This window comes from Aulonocara sp. 'chitande type north' Nkhata Bay, linkage group LG5 (assembly GCF_057382095.1).
Source record: "Aulonocara sp. 'chitande type north' Nkhata Bay isolate Kocher_YH1m ecotype deep benthic linkage group LG5, A_spYH_male_GT1.1, whole genome shotgun sequence".
Classification (NCBI taxonomy): domain Eukaryota; kingdom Metazoa; phylum Chordata; class Actinopteri; order Cichliformes; family Cichlidae; genus Aulonocara; species Aulonocara sp. 'chitande type north' Nkhata Bay.
In genome coordinates, this window is record NC_141348.1 from 36,774,366 (window position 1) to 36,793,845 (window position 19,480).

Consider the following 19,480-nt stretch of genomic DNA (forward strand, 5'->3'; position numbering starts at 1 on the left):
CAAATAAATGGACTGCATACAACACATTTCTTGGGGTTATTGTTTTGTTTTGATTTTTAAATGCCACATCCCTTCAGTAAAAAAAGGTCTGTCTGCTCTTATGCATATTTAAAAATATTCCAGGTAGATATGAAGATTTTCTGCAGGAGTAACTTTCTTTTCTTGGAGGGCTGCATCTTGCTATCCAGGGTCCATGTTTCTGAAGCCTTTGAATCACTGCTGTGTAAAAAAAAATCACTGTATTTATTTATTTATTTATTCATTATTTGTAATATTAATATTACAAATAAACAAAGTCATACAGAAGGAGAAGAAGCACCGAGCACTAGTGGATGATTTTGTTGAGTTTTGAAATGCCCTTCACGTCTTTTTTAAACTAAGAAGAAGTCGCTGATCAGCTCGTGCAGCTGGTTTTAAAGGATGACCCCAAACTTTGCAGCTCCATATTGAACACAGGATACGTTTCCCCTCCACACCAGCAGAGGGCGAGCCTTTCCAGCCGGCCCGCGCCACAGCATAAACCTTCCTGATCGAAGAGAAACTTTCCTTCCGGCTCCGGTCCCTTAACAAGTGGAAAGGTAAAGTGAGACTCGGCGCAATAATCCAAATATATCTTCACCATCTCAGATTTTGTGAAATAAAAATAATAGTTTTTTCATTGTTATTAAAATTATAAATGGAGACATATGCGTATTTTAGCCTTAAACGCCTCTCAGTCGTTGATATTCGGCTTAGAAGTAGAGAAGTAACCCCGGCTTCAGCGTTCACGAACGGTTGCCATTTTTCTCCTGTGACGCGGTCTTCAGATATTAGCTTTTAATTTCTATAAAACAGAGTGGCTGTTGATGTGAATGTGTCCAAAAATTCGTGATGTGTTGAATTATTAAAGCGTCCGCTGATTGTCTCTTCAGCGATTTGATTTTCATTACTAGATGTGTCTTAGCACGCTAGCCAGTTAGCATGCTATTATTGAGGCTGCTGTAAGTATGGGTTGAGTTCCAGGGATCTGATGCACGTTGTCTCTTAATGCAGATGCTGATGCCCAAGAAGAACCGCATTGCTATCTACGAGCTCCTCTTCAAGGAGGGAGTCATGGTGGCCAAGAAAGACGTCCACCTGGCCAAGCATCCTGAGCTTGCTGACAAGAATGTACCCAACCTTCACGTGATGAAAGCGATGCAGGTGAGAAAGAACGAAGGTCCAGCTTGTAAAGTTCTCACCAAGACTAGAATTAACTGAGATGTAGTGACTGTAAATGGGCTCGTGGGGAGAAGAAAGTGGGGGAATGTGACAAAGTGATCATGAATGTGTTTTGAGCATCACTTAGAAGTTCTGGGTTTGTGTTTTTAAGTGGGAAGATGTCATTTGTCAGTCCAGATATCAAGTCCTGGTTGTGTACCTGTAAAATTTGTTTAGTAGTTTAACAGTACCATGCTGTCTGGACAATGTCCCCCTTACATGTTTGGGTTAGAGAAAGTTAAGGGATGAGAATTATATTTCTTTTCAGCAGTTAATTCTGAAGTGAAGCTCCTCTGCATTAAAAGGAGCCAATTTAGATGGTTTGGGCATGTTGTTATTACACCTCTTAGGGAAGATTTTTGTTTAGGCGTGGTCCAGATTGGGGTGGCTAAACCCGAGGCAAATTCAGGATACTCTAATTTGGGACTCTCTTCCTATCCTCCCAGAAGAGCGGGAGTGAGTGCAGATTTAGACTTGTCTTTTTATATTTATAATATAGAGCCGTTAAGAAGAGAGGAAGTAAGGGAATGCATGCAGAAAAAAGGACTTTGCTTGAAGGCGAACCTAGGCTGCTGCATTTAGTTCTGTGGCATGTGGTCATCTGGTACACCTATGAGTCCTTGATTTTATTTTGAGTTTACTGTGTAATGTATACAAGTGGCTGATGCCATCGCCACCTTGTGCATGGCGCTCACATCCCAGTGTTTTATGCAATGCCTGCCATAATGTCAGGACCTGTCCCCTTTGTGTGTGCCCCACCACTTTTTAATAGACGGTTTGATTTGGTCCACTGTTGTATGTGGGGGAAAAATCAGCATGTATCTGTTTATTTTTTATTTATTTTTCTTTGGCTTTCACAGAGGATGTAACATTTAGCTGATTTTTACTGCCGTCACACTCATGGCAAATGGCATTTACAGTAGGATATTACTGATGTGTATCTTTTGTGCCCTTTCAGGTTTCGTAAAGTTGTGTGGCTGATTATTTGCTCTTTCAAACATTTTTCACATGGGTGTTGGTGTCGGCTCAGAATCTATTGCATCTGAGTTCATTTTATCTTTTGGAATGATTGTAGGGCAGTATGGTGTGTGGTGGTTAGCACTGTTGTGCACTTACTTGCTTTCTGTGCACTTACCTGAGCAAGAAGCCTAAAGATACTTTCTGCATAGTGCTGCCATACCAACCTAGATTTTGTACTGATTTATTGTGGTAGTCAGTATAATGTGGTAATTGTGCTTTTCCGTGCAGTCTCTGAAGTCCTGTGGGTACGTCAAGGAGCAATTTGCCTGGCGCCATTTCTACTGGTACCTCACCAATGAGGGCATCCAGTACCTGAGAGACTTCCTCCACCTTCCCCCTGAGATCGTGCCCGCCACCCTGCGCCGCCAGACCCGCCCTGAGACCGCAAGGCCCAGGCCCAAGGGTAAAACATCTATCATACATGCTTGTTTCTAATAAGTTTTGATTTTTCATTTCCTGAAGCCAGAAATACTAGTAATAGTATTTAATATGTTAATGCTTCCTGAGGTTATAAATGATATTGAAGCTGATTGTGAACTCAAAATCTGGTGCTCAAACACAGTTTTCCAGAAATCAAAGTTGCTAATCTAAACTTCAGCAGATTGTTTTAGATGTTCTGGATCCTGAGTGTGATCTGTTCTAAATAAGGTTTATTTTTTTCTCTTTATCAATGAAAGTTTTTTGATTGACTTCTGAACTAGATCGTAACAATCTCATTTCATAATTTCCTTGCCTTTCGTTGAAGCTGAAGTTGCACTTTCAATTGGCATCTTCAATTGGATCTTATGAAAATATGCTAAAGAGGTTTCAGCAATTAAGTGCCACATAAAATGTTATGGTCTCCTCTTGCTGTTAGAGGGTGTTGTAAAGCATACAAATTTAAGTAGTTCATTAATAAACTCAAAAGAGGGACCTCAGAGTCCAAAGACTTATATTTAGTGAGAATTGTTAGCATTAAAATTAAAGAATTTTAAAGCCTATTGAATTTCCTCTTTTGGAAAGCCAGGAAAACTGGAGCTTAATGTTTTGTCATCTTTTTACCTGCAGGAGTGGAAGGAGAGAGGCCCGCCCGCCTTAACCGTGGGGAGGCTGACAGAGATGCTTACAGGCGATCTGCCGCGCCCCGTACGTATAACACCAACTACACTAGTCACATTATGAGTTGCTCATGTGGTCTTGTGATGTTTACATGAATGATGCAAACTAAAATGGTAATTTTGGATCATTAAATCATACGGTGGTGTTATTCATTAGTAAAATGTCTTGATTTTTCAGAGTGAAATGTGAAAATGCAGTGATGTGACCCATCACATGTTCCTATAGTTTGTCTACTCTTGTCTGAATGAGCACCTCAGTCCTCATTCTTATAGGCTGGTCACGCAGATATTAACACCAATAGTTGTAACCGCACAAAGCTCTGAAATGACCTGCCTCCAAAAAGTACAGGCATCTGCAGACATCCGAGCACCTCGATAAACTTTGAGTAGATTTGTATAAAATTTTAAAGTTGGAGGACCTCTAGTGGCTGTCTGAATCACTGCATGTAAAAACTTTACACTGGCTACGTCACCTTTAGATGGCGGTAGAAACCAATGCCCTGGAAAATGTTAAACGTTAATGGTAAATGTAATGTTGTAAAATGGTTTGTTTTAAGCCAAATCACAGCCTGTTTCCAAACCAGTAGTGCTTGTGCCAAAACAAAAGCAAATGACATGTTAAATATGTTCTTAGGTGAGAATCTAAATCATGTTTCCTTTAGAAAACTGATCACAATGATTCAGATGAAACATGTTATCAAATATATATTATTGAAAGGATTGAGCTTGTATGACAAAGACAAAAATCGATGTATGTGGAGGATTTGGATTTTAAAAATGAGGCATATGAAGCTCCCATCACATCATTCTGATGTTCAGAAGGCAATTTGCTGGTGTGAACTTTAAACTTGTTTATCAAAGAAAAACAACAGTAAAAATTATTATTACTGCCCCACCCCCCCTGTCTAATTTTGGTATATATTTGACATGTTATGGTGAAGTTTTAACAAGTTTGACATTTCTGAAAGTTACTGGCTGACCTCTTAACTCATAACTTCTCCTTTAGCTGGTGCTGACAAGAAGGCAGAGGCCGGTGCTGGAGCTGCCACAGAGTTCCAGTTTGTAAGTACATTTCCTTTGTTTCATGCGGGTATTTTGAGAAATGGGCTGGCAACAAAAACCTTGTCTTGATCTTGAATGTTTTTCTGTTATAAGAATTGTTTTCTACAGCAGAACAACAAAGGCTCTCCTCCCTAAATTTGTGGGTGCGGTTTTACATGGGTTTTAAAAAGGAATGTCAGAAAGCTAAATGTGGTTTATACAGTGCAGCTGGAAAACTTGTAGATTCTTGTATTGAACATGTTGGTCGACTGACAACATTTTTCTGTTGCAGAGAGGTGGCTTTGGACGCGGCAGAGGACAGCAGCCTCAGTAAATTTCACTCTCTCTTTGTGTACAATAAAGAAAATCCAAATACAACTCGGTCTGTTTGTGCTTTTCTTCTTAAAGTATTTTGTAAGATGAGCAGGCGAAAGTCCACATACGTTGGTTATAAATTTGAGCAATGTGATGGTGGACCAGCTCAGGATTAATTGAGTATTAAAATACTTTGATAATTAATGAGTGTGTCAAGAGAGGTGCCACAGTGAGACTGAGATGGTGTCAAATGAAAAACAAATGCCTTTGTTTTTGGCAGGAAGTTAGTCTGGTGGGTAAATTGTGTGGAGGGTCATTTTTACAGTTATCTCCCTCACTGTTAGTCCACACAGAAAACATTAGGTGGTTATGGTAGCGTCAAGTTGAAATGATCTAGGACTCAATGACTCACCTGCATACTAAATTGGGCCTTTTTGCCAAAGTTATAATTAACCCAACATAACCTTTTTACACAGAGGAAAATTTCTTTTTAAAGTTAACATTGACTCTCATAGTTTTCCCGAAAGCAAAGATGGATCTGGGCTCTTGTGCGTGATGGACTGGTACCCTATCCAGGGTGTAGTGCGACCCTAAATTGGATAAGTGGAAGAAAATGAATGGATTGATTTTCCTATGTTGACAAAAAGTACTACCAACCCTGGAAAGGATGTCAATCTACCCTGATACTACTGAATATGTCAGGAACTATACTTGACCATGAGAAACCCAATTAGGTTGTAGCTGCTACTGAAGACTCTCAAAATGTTAACCAGCTTATCTTTTAATTTTATCTGACATTTCTACGATGTTTCAACACAAATTTGACTTGACAAATCTGCTTATAAGCAGATTTATCTAATGAAAGAAAGTGTCTTGACAGTCTTGAGATGTCCTGCTGCTGACATCCTGAAAGTAGACCTAACTCTTTTTACACATGAACCTCAAGAGTTAAAACAAACTGATGGGTGAGTTGGCTACAGAGTTACAATATTTCAGTTGTTGTAAATACCTACATACTCTAGAAAGAGCACACTTGGAGACGTATTGAACACACACCAGCCTGAATGTGAAATACTGGTGTTTATTTGTTGGCACATTTATATTACAATCTTCAGTCTTCTCACACTGGTCTTATTCCACAGTCCCAAATGACAAAAGAGGAAAAAAAATAAAAATTCCAGTGACACATAGACCTTGAACACAAATACAGATATGCAACTTCAAGGCTGAGGTCAACGGTTCAAAAGTGAAGTTATCAAATTCAGAGTTTGTTTGGTTGTTTTTCAGAGATGGCAGCTGTCTTTTTTTTTTTTTTTTTAATTAACATTTTTCCAGTCGTTTAGCAGGTGAAACGGTCATCATTGTGCTAAAGGAAAACTGAATGTTACAAATCCTCAGCTGCTAAGTGATGTGCTTTGTTTTATTCTTTTGCTTTGGCCACAAGATGGGGCCCAACTAACTGACATGGCAACACATTAATAAACCGTCCACTTTGGTAAATTAAATGAAGTGACTTTATCTGAAGCTCCAGTGGTTTCAAGTTAGGAAGCGTCATTATTTTAAAGAGGCAATTTTATAGCCAAGAAGTCCAAGAAAGGGTGAATGTGTTTGTACCATCTAATGATACCATCAGTCTAATGTGGAATTCAAGTGAAAACCTTTACTTCCACATTTCCCGCTAGCACTCCAACCTAAATCAGTCAATTTGTGACAGAAACTGTTTGAATTTTAGTAAGAAGGGTTAAAAAAGAAAAAAAGAATTACAATAATCCTTTAGGACCAAAGCCAAAGTGCATTCTCTGGCTATCAGATTGCTGTGTTACCTATATACAAGACATCAGGTTGTCAGTAACAAGAGAAGACAAAACAAAACACAGGATAAGGAATAAGTGGTTATTAATAATTAAAAATGACTGGCTGTTTACTTTACTGTTTAAATCCTCCTCACATTCATTTTGACAGTACCTGTCACCCGCATCAAACTAGAGAGCCATAGTTTATTAGGCTTTTGTTTTCTGCCATATGTAGTTTCATCCCGTTTCTATTTAATTGTACCTTTAGATGATGACTAAAAAGTCTAATCAACACAAAATCTCATTTCAAGTGCCAGGTAGAGCATCATAAAGCAAGACTTTGACCACCACACCTTTCTAAAACAGCAGTAAAAACAGTCCAAAGTCTCAGGCTGGAGGAGACTTTAGACCCTTTTCACCTTAACTGTCATTCAGAAGAGATCTGAATTCCTGGATTATTGCAGGGCAGTGTTAGCAGCTGTGCTAGCATGTGGTGATTTCCACCATAATCATAAACATGGAAGAAAAGACTCAGTCCACCACTAAAAGCCACTCTGCTCTTTGTCTAGATAAACTTTGCTCCGCTTGCTTTCAGTTCTCATTTCCTATCAAAGGGTTTCTCATCAGATTGTGAATCATAAGACTGGAGTTTTCTGTGCAAATTCATTGTTAAATACATAAGTACTGCCAAGTCTCCCAACAAACCCTAATGAAATCTTTTTAAATCTATGGGCATCAAATACTTTTTTAATGTGGCTATAATCAGTTTTTTGTTAACATGATTTTTTTTAATGTAAACTGTGTTTCTCTTATGCAAGAATCAAAGACCTTTTGCCTATGTACTTAAACTCAACTTTACACTATTATTCAGCATCTTTTAGCTCCTTCTTGTGGTTTTCCAGCCTGCAGTCCCACATTGCCTGCATTTATACAGTTGTAGCATAGTTTTCAGCTGCAACTGCTTAGCAAAAACAGAGTAAACAGCCATCTGGTGAAAGTAGTGGCGGGGTTATAAACTAGTCAGAAAGAGATAAGGGAGAGCAAACAAAAGATGAATAAAAGGAAAAACAGAACCGAATGAAATTCACCAGTTAGAAAAAGACAACTCCAAACAAATGCAAATGTTTGTTGGATGTGCAAATTTTGTGTCCTATAAACTTGGAAGGTGAAATGTATCAGATCTGCTTATGCAAATTTTTCCAAATTTATCAATGTGGGAAAAAAAAGGCAGAACACCAAAGTAGGGCTGGGCGATATATCGAGTTTTTAAAAAATATCGATATATTTTCATACGAGATATAAGATGTGACAATATCGTTTATATCGATATAGTCTATGTTACGTTATAATTATACTTGTGGAGCCGCAGGTTTGCCTCTCTTTCGTCCACTTTTGTCTCTACGCAACGTTACTCGGCCTCGCCTCTCCTGCACTGAACACAACTCCCCCATAGCTTCACCTGCAGGCAATGACAAGATGAAAGCGGAAAATCTCCGTTAGCGAGTTACCGTGCGTGGGGCTGGACGGCGTCAACGTGTTAGCGAGCTAACCGCGCTAACGACGTGCAGCCCAGAGGGGCTGCACGGCCTAAAATCCTTTCCTTTTCTCAAAAATCGACAGTGCGCCTTATGTATGAATTCTGGTTGTGCTTACTGACCGCGAACCGATTTTATGTGGTACACAGCGCTCAGCAATCTGTCAAAAAATGTTTTAATATGACTTTGCTAAGCTACGGAGCTGCACCGCTTGATGGATTGTCGGAGAGTTACGGCTACAGAGGAGGAGCCTCGCGGAGTGATACGTACTGTGTGTGTATAAGGATGGCACCTGTTCAGAGACGTGGTGCAGCTGTGAAATCTGTCTCTTTGTTATTATGCTCAGCGTCTATTAGTTTACATTTTGACTGCACAATTGTGAGCTTTTTGTTATGCACAAAAACAACATTGTTTTCTTTTATTTATGGACCATGATTATTTAATATATGCTGATAATTTATTTTTGAGTAATATCTACGCTGTATGTAAATAAAAGTGCCCGTGTGACATCTGGGACACAGTGTGACTAAGAACTCTCTTTTTGTTCTTAACTTATGGCTTAAAAAAAAAAAAAAAAAAAAAAAAAAATCGAGATATATATCTTATATCGCCATCCAGCTAAAAAATATCGAGATATGAATTTTGGGTCATATCGCCCAGCCCTACACCAAAGTGGGGAGATCAATGAAAGAAACCCTCTAGGGGAAAATTCACTGATTAAACCTAGTGGTACAGAGGAGGAAAAGACTCCAGGCTTTCCAACTCAGAATGCAGTTATACTTCATTTCATAGTTTGACTAAAGATGATAAACAAAAAAAACAAAACAAAACAAAAACAAAAACAAAAAAATCCTTGCCATTACCAATTAATTTTGGTCTAAAACAAAAACATTAAGGTTGTTACAATTTTCTATTATAAATAGGCTCTTTAATCTCACCCACAGCCACATTCCTTGTTCTTTAGCCTCTGATGTACTGAATGCTATCTCAAGAGAAAATTCCTCACAGCTTTAAAGCCAACGCAGTGAGTTCAATCAGGTTTTCCAGCCTCAATTGAAATGACATGTAGCACTCACAGATGTGTAAGAGGTGTTTTGTCATTTGTATTCTCATCTTTGATCTATACAGAAATAAACAATTTACAATAAAAACCTCTTACATGCTATCTACAGCGCCTCCAGTTTCACAGTATTGAGCCAGCTGCTTCACGCCACGTCGCAGCCAAGTGATGCAGCTGAGCTAAAGAGACTTTTGCCAAACGTTAGAGAGAAGGAAAAAAAAACCCAAAAACAAACAAACAAAAAAAAAAAAAAAAAAAAAAAAAAAAAAAAAAAAAAATAGTATCCAAAAAGCATTTTACATGTTAAAAACAAGGTCTCAAACTGTACAAGGCTTGTTTGTTCTGCATCTTGCCAAAATCAGTTTGACATCAGTTTAATGTCAAGCAGGTGTTTTGAGTATTTTGGGGGATGCAGAATAAATACTAAGGAGGGAAGGTTTAAAGAAAAAAAAAAAAAAAAAGAGAGTCATGACCATAATGAAAAGTGCCCGCTAAATTCATCTGTACTATGTTACAAACACAATGTAAACAATTGCTTTTAACCAATCTGAATGTGAGGAGTAAAATATGGAAATTGTTTTAATAACTTAAGTGATATGTGCTGCACTTTGAAATTACACAAGTCCATGATTCTGAAATCTACTATTTCCACCCTCTCAGTGTTTGGAGGAAGACTCTGTAGTCAGTCACATGAAAGCGTTTTAACAAAGAAAACAAAAAGGGATCAAAAAGAGAAGAGTGAGGACAAAGATGGTTTTTACATTGTCTGCTGACATTCTTTCAGTCACTGTGCAGCGCATATACATATATACATATATGCATGCTCTGAAATTGAAACCTGTAGTGCTTGGCTAGCTTCCCAAATAGGAAAGAAACACAGCTGAAAACAGAAATGGAAAGAATATTGAAATTAAGGGGCCGTATCCTTCAGGTTTAAAAAAAAAAAAAACAACAAAACAAAACCACAAAAAAACATAACAAGAACAACTACAACAGGAGAAGAGTGAAGAAAAGCCAAAAGACCTTACCCTGTCTGTCACACAGTCAGCATCAGGTCACTCGAGTGAGTGAAACGCAACAACAATAGCGCTCATGCAAGACAAGTCACTTCCCACAATTCTTTTCGTTCAGATACAATTTTTCCTATCCTTAAAACAGGGGAGGGAGTACACTTATTATGGGCACATTCATTCACAGAAAAATAAACAAAAAAAAAAAAAAAAAAAAGATGGAGACATTAAAAAGACCACCAAAAGCCTTCAGCTTAAGCACTAAGTATACACTTTTACATTACAACAGTAAAAAGTAGTTCTTGCATTCAATAAACACCACGCTAAGGGTGTGTTAAGGAAAAGGGAATGAGGGGACACTTCATGCAGTTGTCAGTAAAAACAAAAACAAAAAAGAAGAGGGGTCAAAAATTACATTTACATTTACAAAGTGTTTTGGACTATTCATCCAACACTTGTTGAGTCTGCACCAGATTTCTGGCACAAAGGAGTTGGCAAGGCAAACCATGTTACTGAGACAAAAGAAAGAGAAGAGAAGAGAAGAGAAGAGAAGAGAAGAGAAGAGAAGAGAAATAACACAAGTAAGAGCGCAGGTGGTGGCGAAAGCTCCTGGGGTATTCAGAGTTGTGGTTTTAGTTATCTGATCCCAGAAACAGAGCTCTGATTGATGCTGTAGGTAGGGGAGAGGTCCCCACCTATCGTGGTCACCAGTGGAGTTCCATTACTGGTCAGACAACTCTCCTGGAGAGCCTCAAAGTAGGTGGCCTGCACAGGCTTGTGACACTGCAACACTTGTATGGCATCGTCTATTTTAAACCATTCCCTTTTTCTCCCTGTTTTGCAGAAAAAGAAAGCATTGTGGAGAAGGTTAACATGCAAGAAAAAAAAACAACACACGGGGAAAAAAAAAAAAGTCATTATGAAAAATGGGTTTTGACTGATTATTAGTACTGTACACACAGCTAAAGTGAAAATCACAAGGGCAGGAACAAAGCTGGTTTTATAATCTTCCCCAGTAAACACACACTAAAAACTGTAATATCACTAAGGCCAGGCAAAAAAAAAAAAAAAAGCTACAGTCAAGCATGTGACTGCCTGAGAACTTTGTCCGTATGATCCCCATTCTGACAAGTAAACAAACAGTGCTTTACCAATGTTGACTGAGTCCTCCCAGTCCTCCAGCACCTCCGTTACAATAAGAACATACACATAGGTCCTGTGTTTTCTCTCCTGGTTCTGTGGAAGAAAACATTTGCATAATTAACCAAACAGTAAGGTGACACTTAAAGACACCCCCCCAAAAAAGTCAACACACAGCAGCTCACCTCAAATATTCCCACCAAGCGACCTAAAGTCCCCTTCACACCAGCCTGTAAAATGAATGAAAAATGATGAAATGCTCAGTAAATACTGTCACAGGATGAAGTCACAACAGACGATTAAAGGCTTTTCGTTCAATATGAAGAGATTGAGGTCTATGCAAAAACACTTGTATAATTGAATGCACTCCAACAGCCTAACAATAAACACCCATTTGAACCTCATAGTGTTTAGTTGAAATAGTTTCAAATAGAGCTGATTTAATTTGTACGGTAATTGGAAATGGTGTTTGTTGTGCACTGGATTATATTACATCATAAGATTGTGTTTATCCCCACACATTCACTCCATCTAAATCCTGGATTGTGGTTTTTGCGTCCACAAAATAAAAACAATATACAGCATATACAAAGACTGAAGTCTTGTTCTGCATGCACTTTCCTGCAACGAGGCACATTATTTAGGGCTGTAAAACAAAAACAATTGGGGATGTTCTTGTACACTAACTTAATAGGCAAGAGAGATTTTTAGTAGATACACTTATCGTATCCATTTGAAAATTTGACTTCCTTCGAGTTATGGCATTTACAAGATTTTCTGAAAATTTGAGCCATGACCTTGCCCTTGAGATCAAGGTAACATATTCAATCTCATCCAAGATTTTTAGCACATACCTATGGCATCAATTTGAATATCCTACATTGCTTTGTTCTCAAGTTATCTCATTCACAAACTTGGGAGTCCACATTTGCCCTTTAGTGTCCACTGGCACTAGTGTTGCACGTTGTCTTTTGCTTCGGCTGAGTGTTGCACATTAAAGACATATTAGCCTCACTGACAGAAATTTTCACTGCTGACAAGCCAGGGCAGCAATGTTCAACTGTCCAGTCAACTGATTGTGCACATTCCTACAAAATACAGTCATGTGAGTCTTGTGAAAACCGAAGTACACCCTTACTGCCTCCAAAGGAATTAAGAGGGTAAGCAGAAGCCAGGTGCTACTAATTAAGTGGGTATGCAAGTGTGAAGAAGTTTGAACAAGTATGGGTTGTTTGGAAGGGTTGCCAGGAGAAAGATTAATCTCTGTAAAAAGAACATGGCAACACAACTTGGGTTTAGGTTAACAAAGTTGCATATGAACAAACCACACACTTGTGGAACAATGTCCTTTCAACAGATGAGACCAAAGTGAAGATTTTTATTACCATAATACAAAACGCCACATTTGGATAAAACCCAAACACAAGATATCAGCACAAACCTCTGATACCACTAACAATGCCTAAAACTTGGCCAAAATTGGGTCATGCAACAGGACAATGATCCAAAGAATACCAGCAGATCTACAACAAATTTACAAAGAAAGGACTCAAGGTGTTGCAATGGAACAGTCGAAGTCGGGACCTCAACGTGACAGAATCATAAGAGATCTGTGCATAGAAAATACCCGCAAACCTCAATGAGGTGAAAAAACTTTGTAAAGAAGAGTGGGACCAAATTCCTCGACAATAATGTGAAACTGACAAAGTCAAACAGAAAATGATTACTTGCTGCTGTGTACTTATTGCTGAGCATACTTCAGTTTATCACAGGACTGCTTAGTCCGATGAAAACTCTTTTCATATGACTGTATGTCATATGACATGTTGTTCTTCTTTTGATTACACTGAAAAGCACGCTTTTGACAGCTGTCCAACAGTGTCAGGAGCCACTAGCATATATCTTGCCTCCTTTAGCTTTAACACAAGCCAAAAAAAGAAAAAAAGTAGAGAAAAAACAAAGCAAAACAAAAACAAGGTTTTTGCTGCCTCAACTTCAAAACCAGTTTGTTTTATTTTTTCCTAGAAGGGATTGGTTTCCAAGTTTCTCTTTAGATACCATGTTATCATTACCCAACTTCGCCCAACAGATAACACACTTGGGCTAACAGTCATTGACATTGCTGGTCCAGCAGAAGTCATATGACAGGTATTTTTCACGCATCTCCCCTTAACTGTAAACTTTGTTTTCCCACAAAACAAAGCACTATATTTTCCCCTATTAGGCTCCCATACAGTGGGGCAAAAAAGTATTTAGTCAGCCACCGATTGTGCAAGTTCCCCCACTTAAAATGATGACAGAGGTCAGTAATTTGCACCAGAGGTACACTTCAACTGTGAGAGACAGAATGTGAAAAAAAAAAATCCATGAATCCACATGGTAGGATTTGTAAAGAATTTATTCGTAAATCAGGGTGGAAAATAAGTATTTGGTCAATAACAAAAATACAACTCAATACTTTGTAACATAACCTTTGTTGGCAATAACAGAGGTCAAACGTTTACTATAGGTCTTTACCAGGTTTGCACACACAGTAGCTGGTGTTTTGGCCCATTCCTCCATGCAGATCTTCTCGAGAGCAGTGATGTTTTGGGGCTGTCGCCGAGCAACACGGACTTTCAACTCCCGCCACAGATTTTCTATGGGGTTGAGGTCTGGAGACTGGCTAGGCCACTCCAGGACTTTCAAATGCTTCTTACGGAGCCACTCCTTTGTTGCCCGGGCGGTGTGTTTTGGATCATTGTCATGTTGGAAGACCCAGCCTCGTTTCATCTTCAAAGTTCTCACTGATGGAAGGAGGTTTTGGCTCAAAATCTCACGATACATGGCCCCATTCATTCTGTCCTTAACACGGATCAGTCGTCCTGTCCCCTTGGCAGAAAAACAGCCCCGTAGCATGATGTTTCCACCCCCATGCTTCACAGTAGGTATGGTGTTCTTGGGATGCAACTCAGTATTCTTCTTCCTCCAAACACGACGAGTTGAGTTTATACCAAAAAGTTCTACTTTGGTTTCATCTGACCACATGACATTCTCCCAATCCTCTGCTGTATCATCCATGTGCTCTCTGGCAAACTTCAGACGGGCCTGGACATGCACTGGCTTCAGCAGCGGAACACGTCTGGCACTGCAGGATTTGATTCCCTGCCGTTGTAGTGTGTTACTGATGGTGACCTTTGTTACTTTGGTCCCAGCTCTCTGCAGGTCATTCACCAGGTCCCCCCGTGTGGTTCTGGGATCTTTGCTCACCGTTCTCATGATCATTTTGACCCCACGGGATGAGATCTTGCGTGGAGCCCCAGATCGAGGGAGATTATCAGTGGTCTTGTATGTCTTCCATTTTCTGATGATTGCTCCCACAGTTGATTTTTTTCACACCAAGCTGCTTGCCTATTGTAGATTCACTCTTCCCAGTCTGGTGCAAGTCTACAATACTTTTCCTGGTGTCCTTCGAAAGCTCTTTGGTCTTGGCCATGGCGGAGTTTGGAGTCTGACTGTGGACAGGTGTCTTTTATACAGATGATGAGTTCAAACAGGTGCCATTCATACAGGTAACGAGTGGGGGACAGAAAAGCTTCTTACAGAAGATGTTACAGGTCTGTGAGAGCCAGAGATTTTCCATGTTTGAGGTGACCAAATACTTATTTTCCACCCTAATTCACGAATAAATTCTTTACAAATGTGAATTCATGGATTTTTTTTTCACATTCTGTCTCTCACAGTTGAAGTGTACCTCTGGTGCAAATTACTGACCTCTGTCATCATTTTAAGTGGGGGAACTTGCACAATCGGTGGCTGACTAAATACTTTTTTGCCCCACTGTATATGCAAATTGCCAGGGATTTGGCTCTCGTTTTTTTTTGTTTTTTTTGTAGTTCTAAACTGCAAAAATTTATGATCCTCACAAACAAAAACAAAAAGAATTGGTGCACCACTTGGAAAACACTCTCCTAGCTGAAAAAGCTAACATCCCTAAAAAAGGGATCAATTCACAAAGTAGGTCAATGTCAGGTTCCCCCCTCATAATGACTGGACATAAATTACTTCTACAGCAATGAAATTACTATTAAACACATTGATAATTGTCATTGATTTCTTCTGACAAAATGTTTAACATTAATCAAGCAACTGACAAAATAAACAAAAACAAAACAATAATATAGTGAGGAAAAACAAATTCACAATCTGTCAGAGCCCAGTCTCAGATGTCCAACTACTAGTCAAAAAAACTAAACTACATAAAACATAATATTCAACAAAAACAGAAAAACATTTTTCAGAGGCTGAAGCCACAGTTTTCTTGGAAAGTGCCAGATTAGTGGGGGAAAAGGTTCCTGATTTACTGATCAACTGATTTTTTAAATTGACTTATTATACATCTGAAAAATAACCCTCTCTCAACTTTTGGCACTTTTTGACAGCCTCTCTCTCAAAATCGTTTTTAGTTTTGTCATGTAAAAGGTCAGGGAAAAAAGCAGATGAATAAAAACTTTGCAAGTTATTATACCTTTTCTCACAATCCTAAAATCAGAGCCATATAAATGTCACAACCTTTCTGTCATAGAGAAACTTTAAGGTCTCTGAGAGCTTAATATTGTTGAGAAAATTTTAACACCAAAAATCATCTCCAAGATTTTAACTCCCAGAGGTTAACAGTAGGTCAGGTTTTGATACAGCACCAGGCCTCTCACTGACATCTCTGCAGCTTCTTCCTCAGTTTCCAGTTTCACTCTATAAATAAATGTTGACTCCACACACTGTACCAATTGCACTCCTAAGGCCTTCAGCTTGATCATATGGTAAAGAGCAGGCACACCACTAGAAACTCCAAAGACGAGCCAGGGATTAAGTAATAGGCCAAAAGTCAACCTGTTTGTTTTTATGAGATGGAAAAAGTCTCCCAGCTCTGGCATTCATGTAACACAAGACTACTGGGCAACACTTGGGAAGAGGATGTACAGCTGAGACTTCGTTACCAGTTATGCAATGCGTCTTCAGGTTGCAGGGTCGGGGTGCATCTCCAAGATACAAGGATTAACAGAGATAGTGAACAGTCTAACAAAGAAACCCTCTGTAAATTTTGGCTTGCTACTGCATGCCTTGTCTTCACTCTCATCCCTGGAGAGACTCCAAACCAATAAGCATAAGCAATCACTTATCACTTATACGGTGATCAGAACAGGCTCACCAGGATTAGGATATGTCCTATTACACCATCGTCCAATAAAAGGCTTAGAAAGCCAGTGTAGTTGGTGATGTATCAAGCAGCACTCAGTCACCACAGAGTTTCTGAATGTAGCCTTTTAGCACATAAGGAGCCTGAGAAGTGATGTGACATTGCTTTTGACCCTGTGGAAATTTGCTGGCAGGCCTAAGTGTCCTGCAACCACCAAAGCTACCAATCAGCAGGAGCCAGGATAAGGGATGATATCAGCATCCATCAGTGTGACGGATCACACAGAGAGGATAGGCTTTATAAGGTCAGCGGCCCACTAGGAGCCAACCGCCGGGTGAGATTCAGTGTCTTATGTGCCCTGTGTCCATTCTGATCAAAATATCCAAAGGATGAACAGCATGCAGAGTGGAAGAATACCTGATTTAACAAACAGGCGTAGGCAGTATAAGTAGGATATTGATTTCCAATTAGCTTCAGAACTGTTTACTAATTACTACCCATCCACCCCAATACAGAACAACAAAAACAACATGTTGTGTCCTCCAAGCTGCCCTTGTAATGTGACCACTACTGTATACTAATATATATAGCTACGAGAAACTTACAAACAATAAAACTCAATTGTTGTCATTTTTTGCGTTTGTGTGACTTGACTGTACTGCAGTCAAACTGCTGTGCAGCCAGTGTTCAATCTCTGTGTGACCTCCTTTGACACCTAAAGACTGCTTTGTAACATGATGCTATGATACAGCTTACATGTTGCTAGGCTCTCTCTCTTACTGTCCATGCAAACAGGATGACTGCATTGACAAAATGGATTTTGAGAACAAGGTATCAGGCTCAGTGTTAAATACAGACAAGTTAACAGAACTGTAATACAATACATCTTATGAGTCTATACTCAAACAAATTTGCCACACTTTCTGAGAATTATATTTCCAGCTACTGACATTTCTGAAAAGGATCACGTTAAGGTTCCCAGTACGCAGTATACATAGAGACAACATCTGTCACTTGGAAAACCAAAGAGAAAAGGCCATCATACTACAGGCTTAAATAAGATATAACAATATTGAGTGACACAACCAACCTCTTCACACACTTCTCGAGCTGCTGCAACATTGGGCTCCTCTTCGGGCTCCATTCCCCCTCCAGGAACTATCCACTTGTCAGGATGTCGACTACTGCTCACCAGTAGCACCTGCAAAACACCCCATACAATACTGGTCAGGTATGACAGTCCAACTCTGAGTTACTGTTCACATAATATCAACTGGGACATCGAAAAATACAACTCAAGAAAAATGGAAATGATAACTCATTGGGTTTAAGAAAACTAGTACTTTTATTACTGTCAATAAATCATAGCTAGTGAACTAGTTTAGATGTTGGGTTCTTAGTGGAGATGAGCTGTGGAACCCCTGGCTGCCAGTCAAATAATCTACAGTCTTAGGTAAAAGTTTCCACTTTGGTGCTGGTAATGCTGATACGTTTCCTGTAATCAACAACCCCTGTCTACACAGTCTGGCCTTTACTTTAACCAAAATGAGGAATTGGTTTGGTCCCATCTCCTCCCCTAGAAAAATGTAAGTACAAAGACATCTTTGTGTCTCCTTTTGACTGTACGTGAGCGTCCCAAATCGCGACTGAGCTCAAGTAATCCACAACACGTTTTCGCTTTTTCTGATACGGCTAGATAGGAGCGATAAATACACAAATAGCATTAATAATGTTGTAAAATATGCACACAGGGCTCGACGCTTCCATTAAGCTGGTGCTCCAAATATCAACAGTGTCAATTTCGCAAACAAACTAATCAAAATACACAAGTGATACAAGCCGGCTATCACTGCCAGAGTCATCTTCTGGCTTAAACTAGGATAGCTACTAGCTACATAGCAGTACAATGTTTGGCTAGTAATACCAGTTGCATTAACACAATACACTTAGCTCGCCAAACTATCTGTAACGCGAGCAGATACATATCTTAGCTGTCGCTTTAAATACTAAATATTCTCTGTCCATCCGACAGCTGGTAGTGATAGAGTCAGCACTCACCACAGCCTGTACTGTGGGCTGTGGTTGCTGGCCGATAGCCGGCTGCCCACGGCAGCAACCCGGGTAGTTAGCAAGCTAACGTTAGCATTAGCGCGGAGCTAGTAAGTCTGGTCATAACCGAGGCTGCTATCTGCACTGCTAAAGAGGCTTACATAACACTCGAGTAAGTACCAGCTAAAAAATAGTGACTAATCAAAACGTCGGGAGTCGACACGAGAATAAAATATATCATTTTCCAGCTGGGATAAAACCAAAGCCGTGTTGATAAACGTCTCGATCTACACACAACAGAAAAGGCTGGATAAAACCTACGGATGCTAATATTAGCTTGGCCCTCCAGACAGTTCACATCACCGAACTCACCTCCTCCTCGCTCTCGCTCCTGAAGCACAGGCAAGCGGCCCGCTTCTTGTAGCCATCCCCGTCGTACGTCCGGGTTTGGTTTGACTTGAGCTTCATCATTTCGGGAGCGTAAAAGTTCAAAAGTACAGCTATATTTGCCACTTATAAAGACGATGGTTGTAGACGCAAAGTCCTCCTACGGGGAACCTCGGCGTTTTACTTAAAAGAAATAACTTCTTCTTCGCTTCATTTTCACAAACCTGGGAACATCTACGGCACGGTCGCCATTACAAGGAGCCGCTACGCCCACGACGTAGTTTAACCATTAATAGCTTGGCGAGCGTAAGAAATTTACCTATCAAGGGTTGAAGAATTAGGGCAACGAAGCGTGGGGGAAAACGCAGCACCACGCTCTGACTGGAGTGAGCCGGTAAAGGGAACTGGCACGTGAGGCTCCAACTAGATGGCCCGGTCTACTTATCTGATGCCGATATTAATTTATATGACTTTTTTATTTGGGGAAACATCGTATTTAGCGTAATCAAATTAGTTTGCTGCTCACATTAGAAAAAGAGACACCAGGTTAATTCATCAGTTTCAGCACCGCAGGTAATGGACAGCGCAGGAATGGCCCTCAAAATAGAGAAAAGCTGT

The 19,480-nt window shown here is 39.7% G+C and overlaps 2 protein-coding genes across 2 annotated transcripts; one reads left to right on the top strand and one right to left on the bottom strand.

The window, feature by feature from the left end:
- Nucleotides 1-441: 441 nt before the first annotated feature.
- rps10 (ribosomal protein S10) lies at nucleotides 442-4,775 on the top strand. Its single transcript, XM_086293320.1, has 6 exons — nucleotides 442-578; nucleotides 1,033-1,182; nucleotides 2,488-2,662; nucleotides 3,307-3,384; nucleotides 4,363-4,418; nucleotides 4,690-4,775. The coding sequence occupies exons 2-6, from the start codon at nucleotides 1,033-1,035 to the stop codon at nucleotides 4,729-4,731; spliced, it is 501 nt and encodes a 166-aa protein (XP_086149446.1). The 5' UTR covers nucleotides 442-578; the 3' UTR covers nucleotides 4,732-4,775.
- A 1,000-nt stretch (nucleotides 4,776-5,775) lies between these two features.
- On the bottom strand, nucleotides 5,776-19,213 carry nudt3b (nudix (nucleoside diphosphate linked moiety X)-type motif 3b). Its single transcript, XM_086293321.1, has 5 exons — nucleotides 18,848-19,213; nucleotides 17,517-17,627; nucleotides 11,436-11,480; nucleotides 11,262-11,346; nucleotides 5,776-10,943 (listed from the first exon to the last, which is right to left on the bottom strand). The coding sequence occupies exons 1-5, from the start codon at nucleotides 18,944-18,946 to the stop codon at nucleotides 10,747-10,749; spliced, it is 537 nt and encodes a 178-aa protein (XP_086149447.1). The 5' UTR covers nucleotides 18,947-19,213; the 3' UTR covers nucleotides 5,776-10,746.
- Nucleotides 19,214-19,480: the final 267 nt, after the last annotated feature.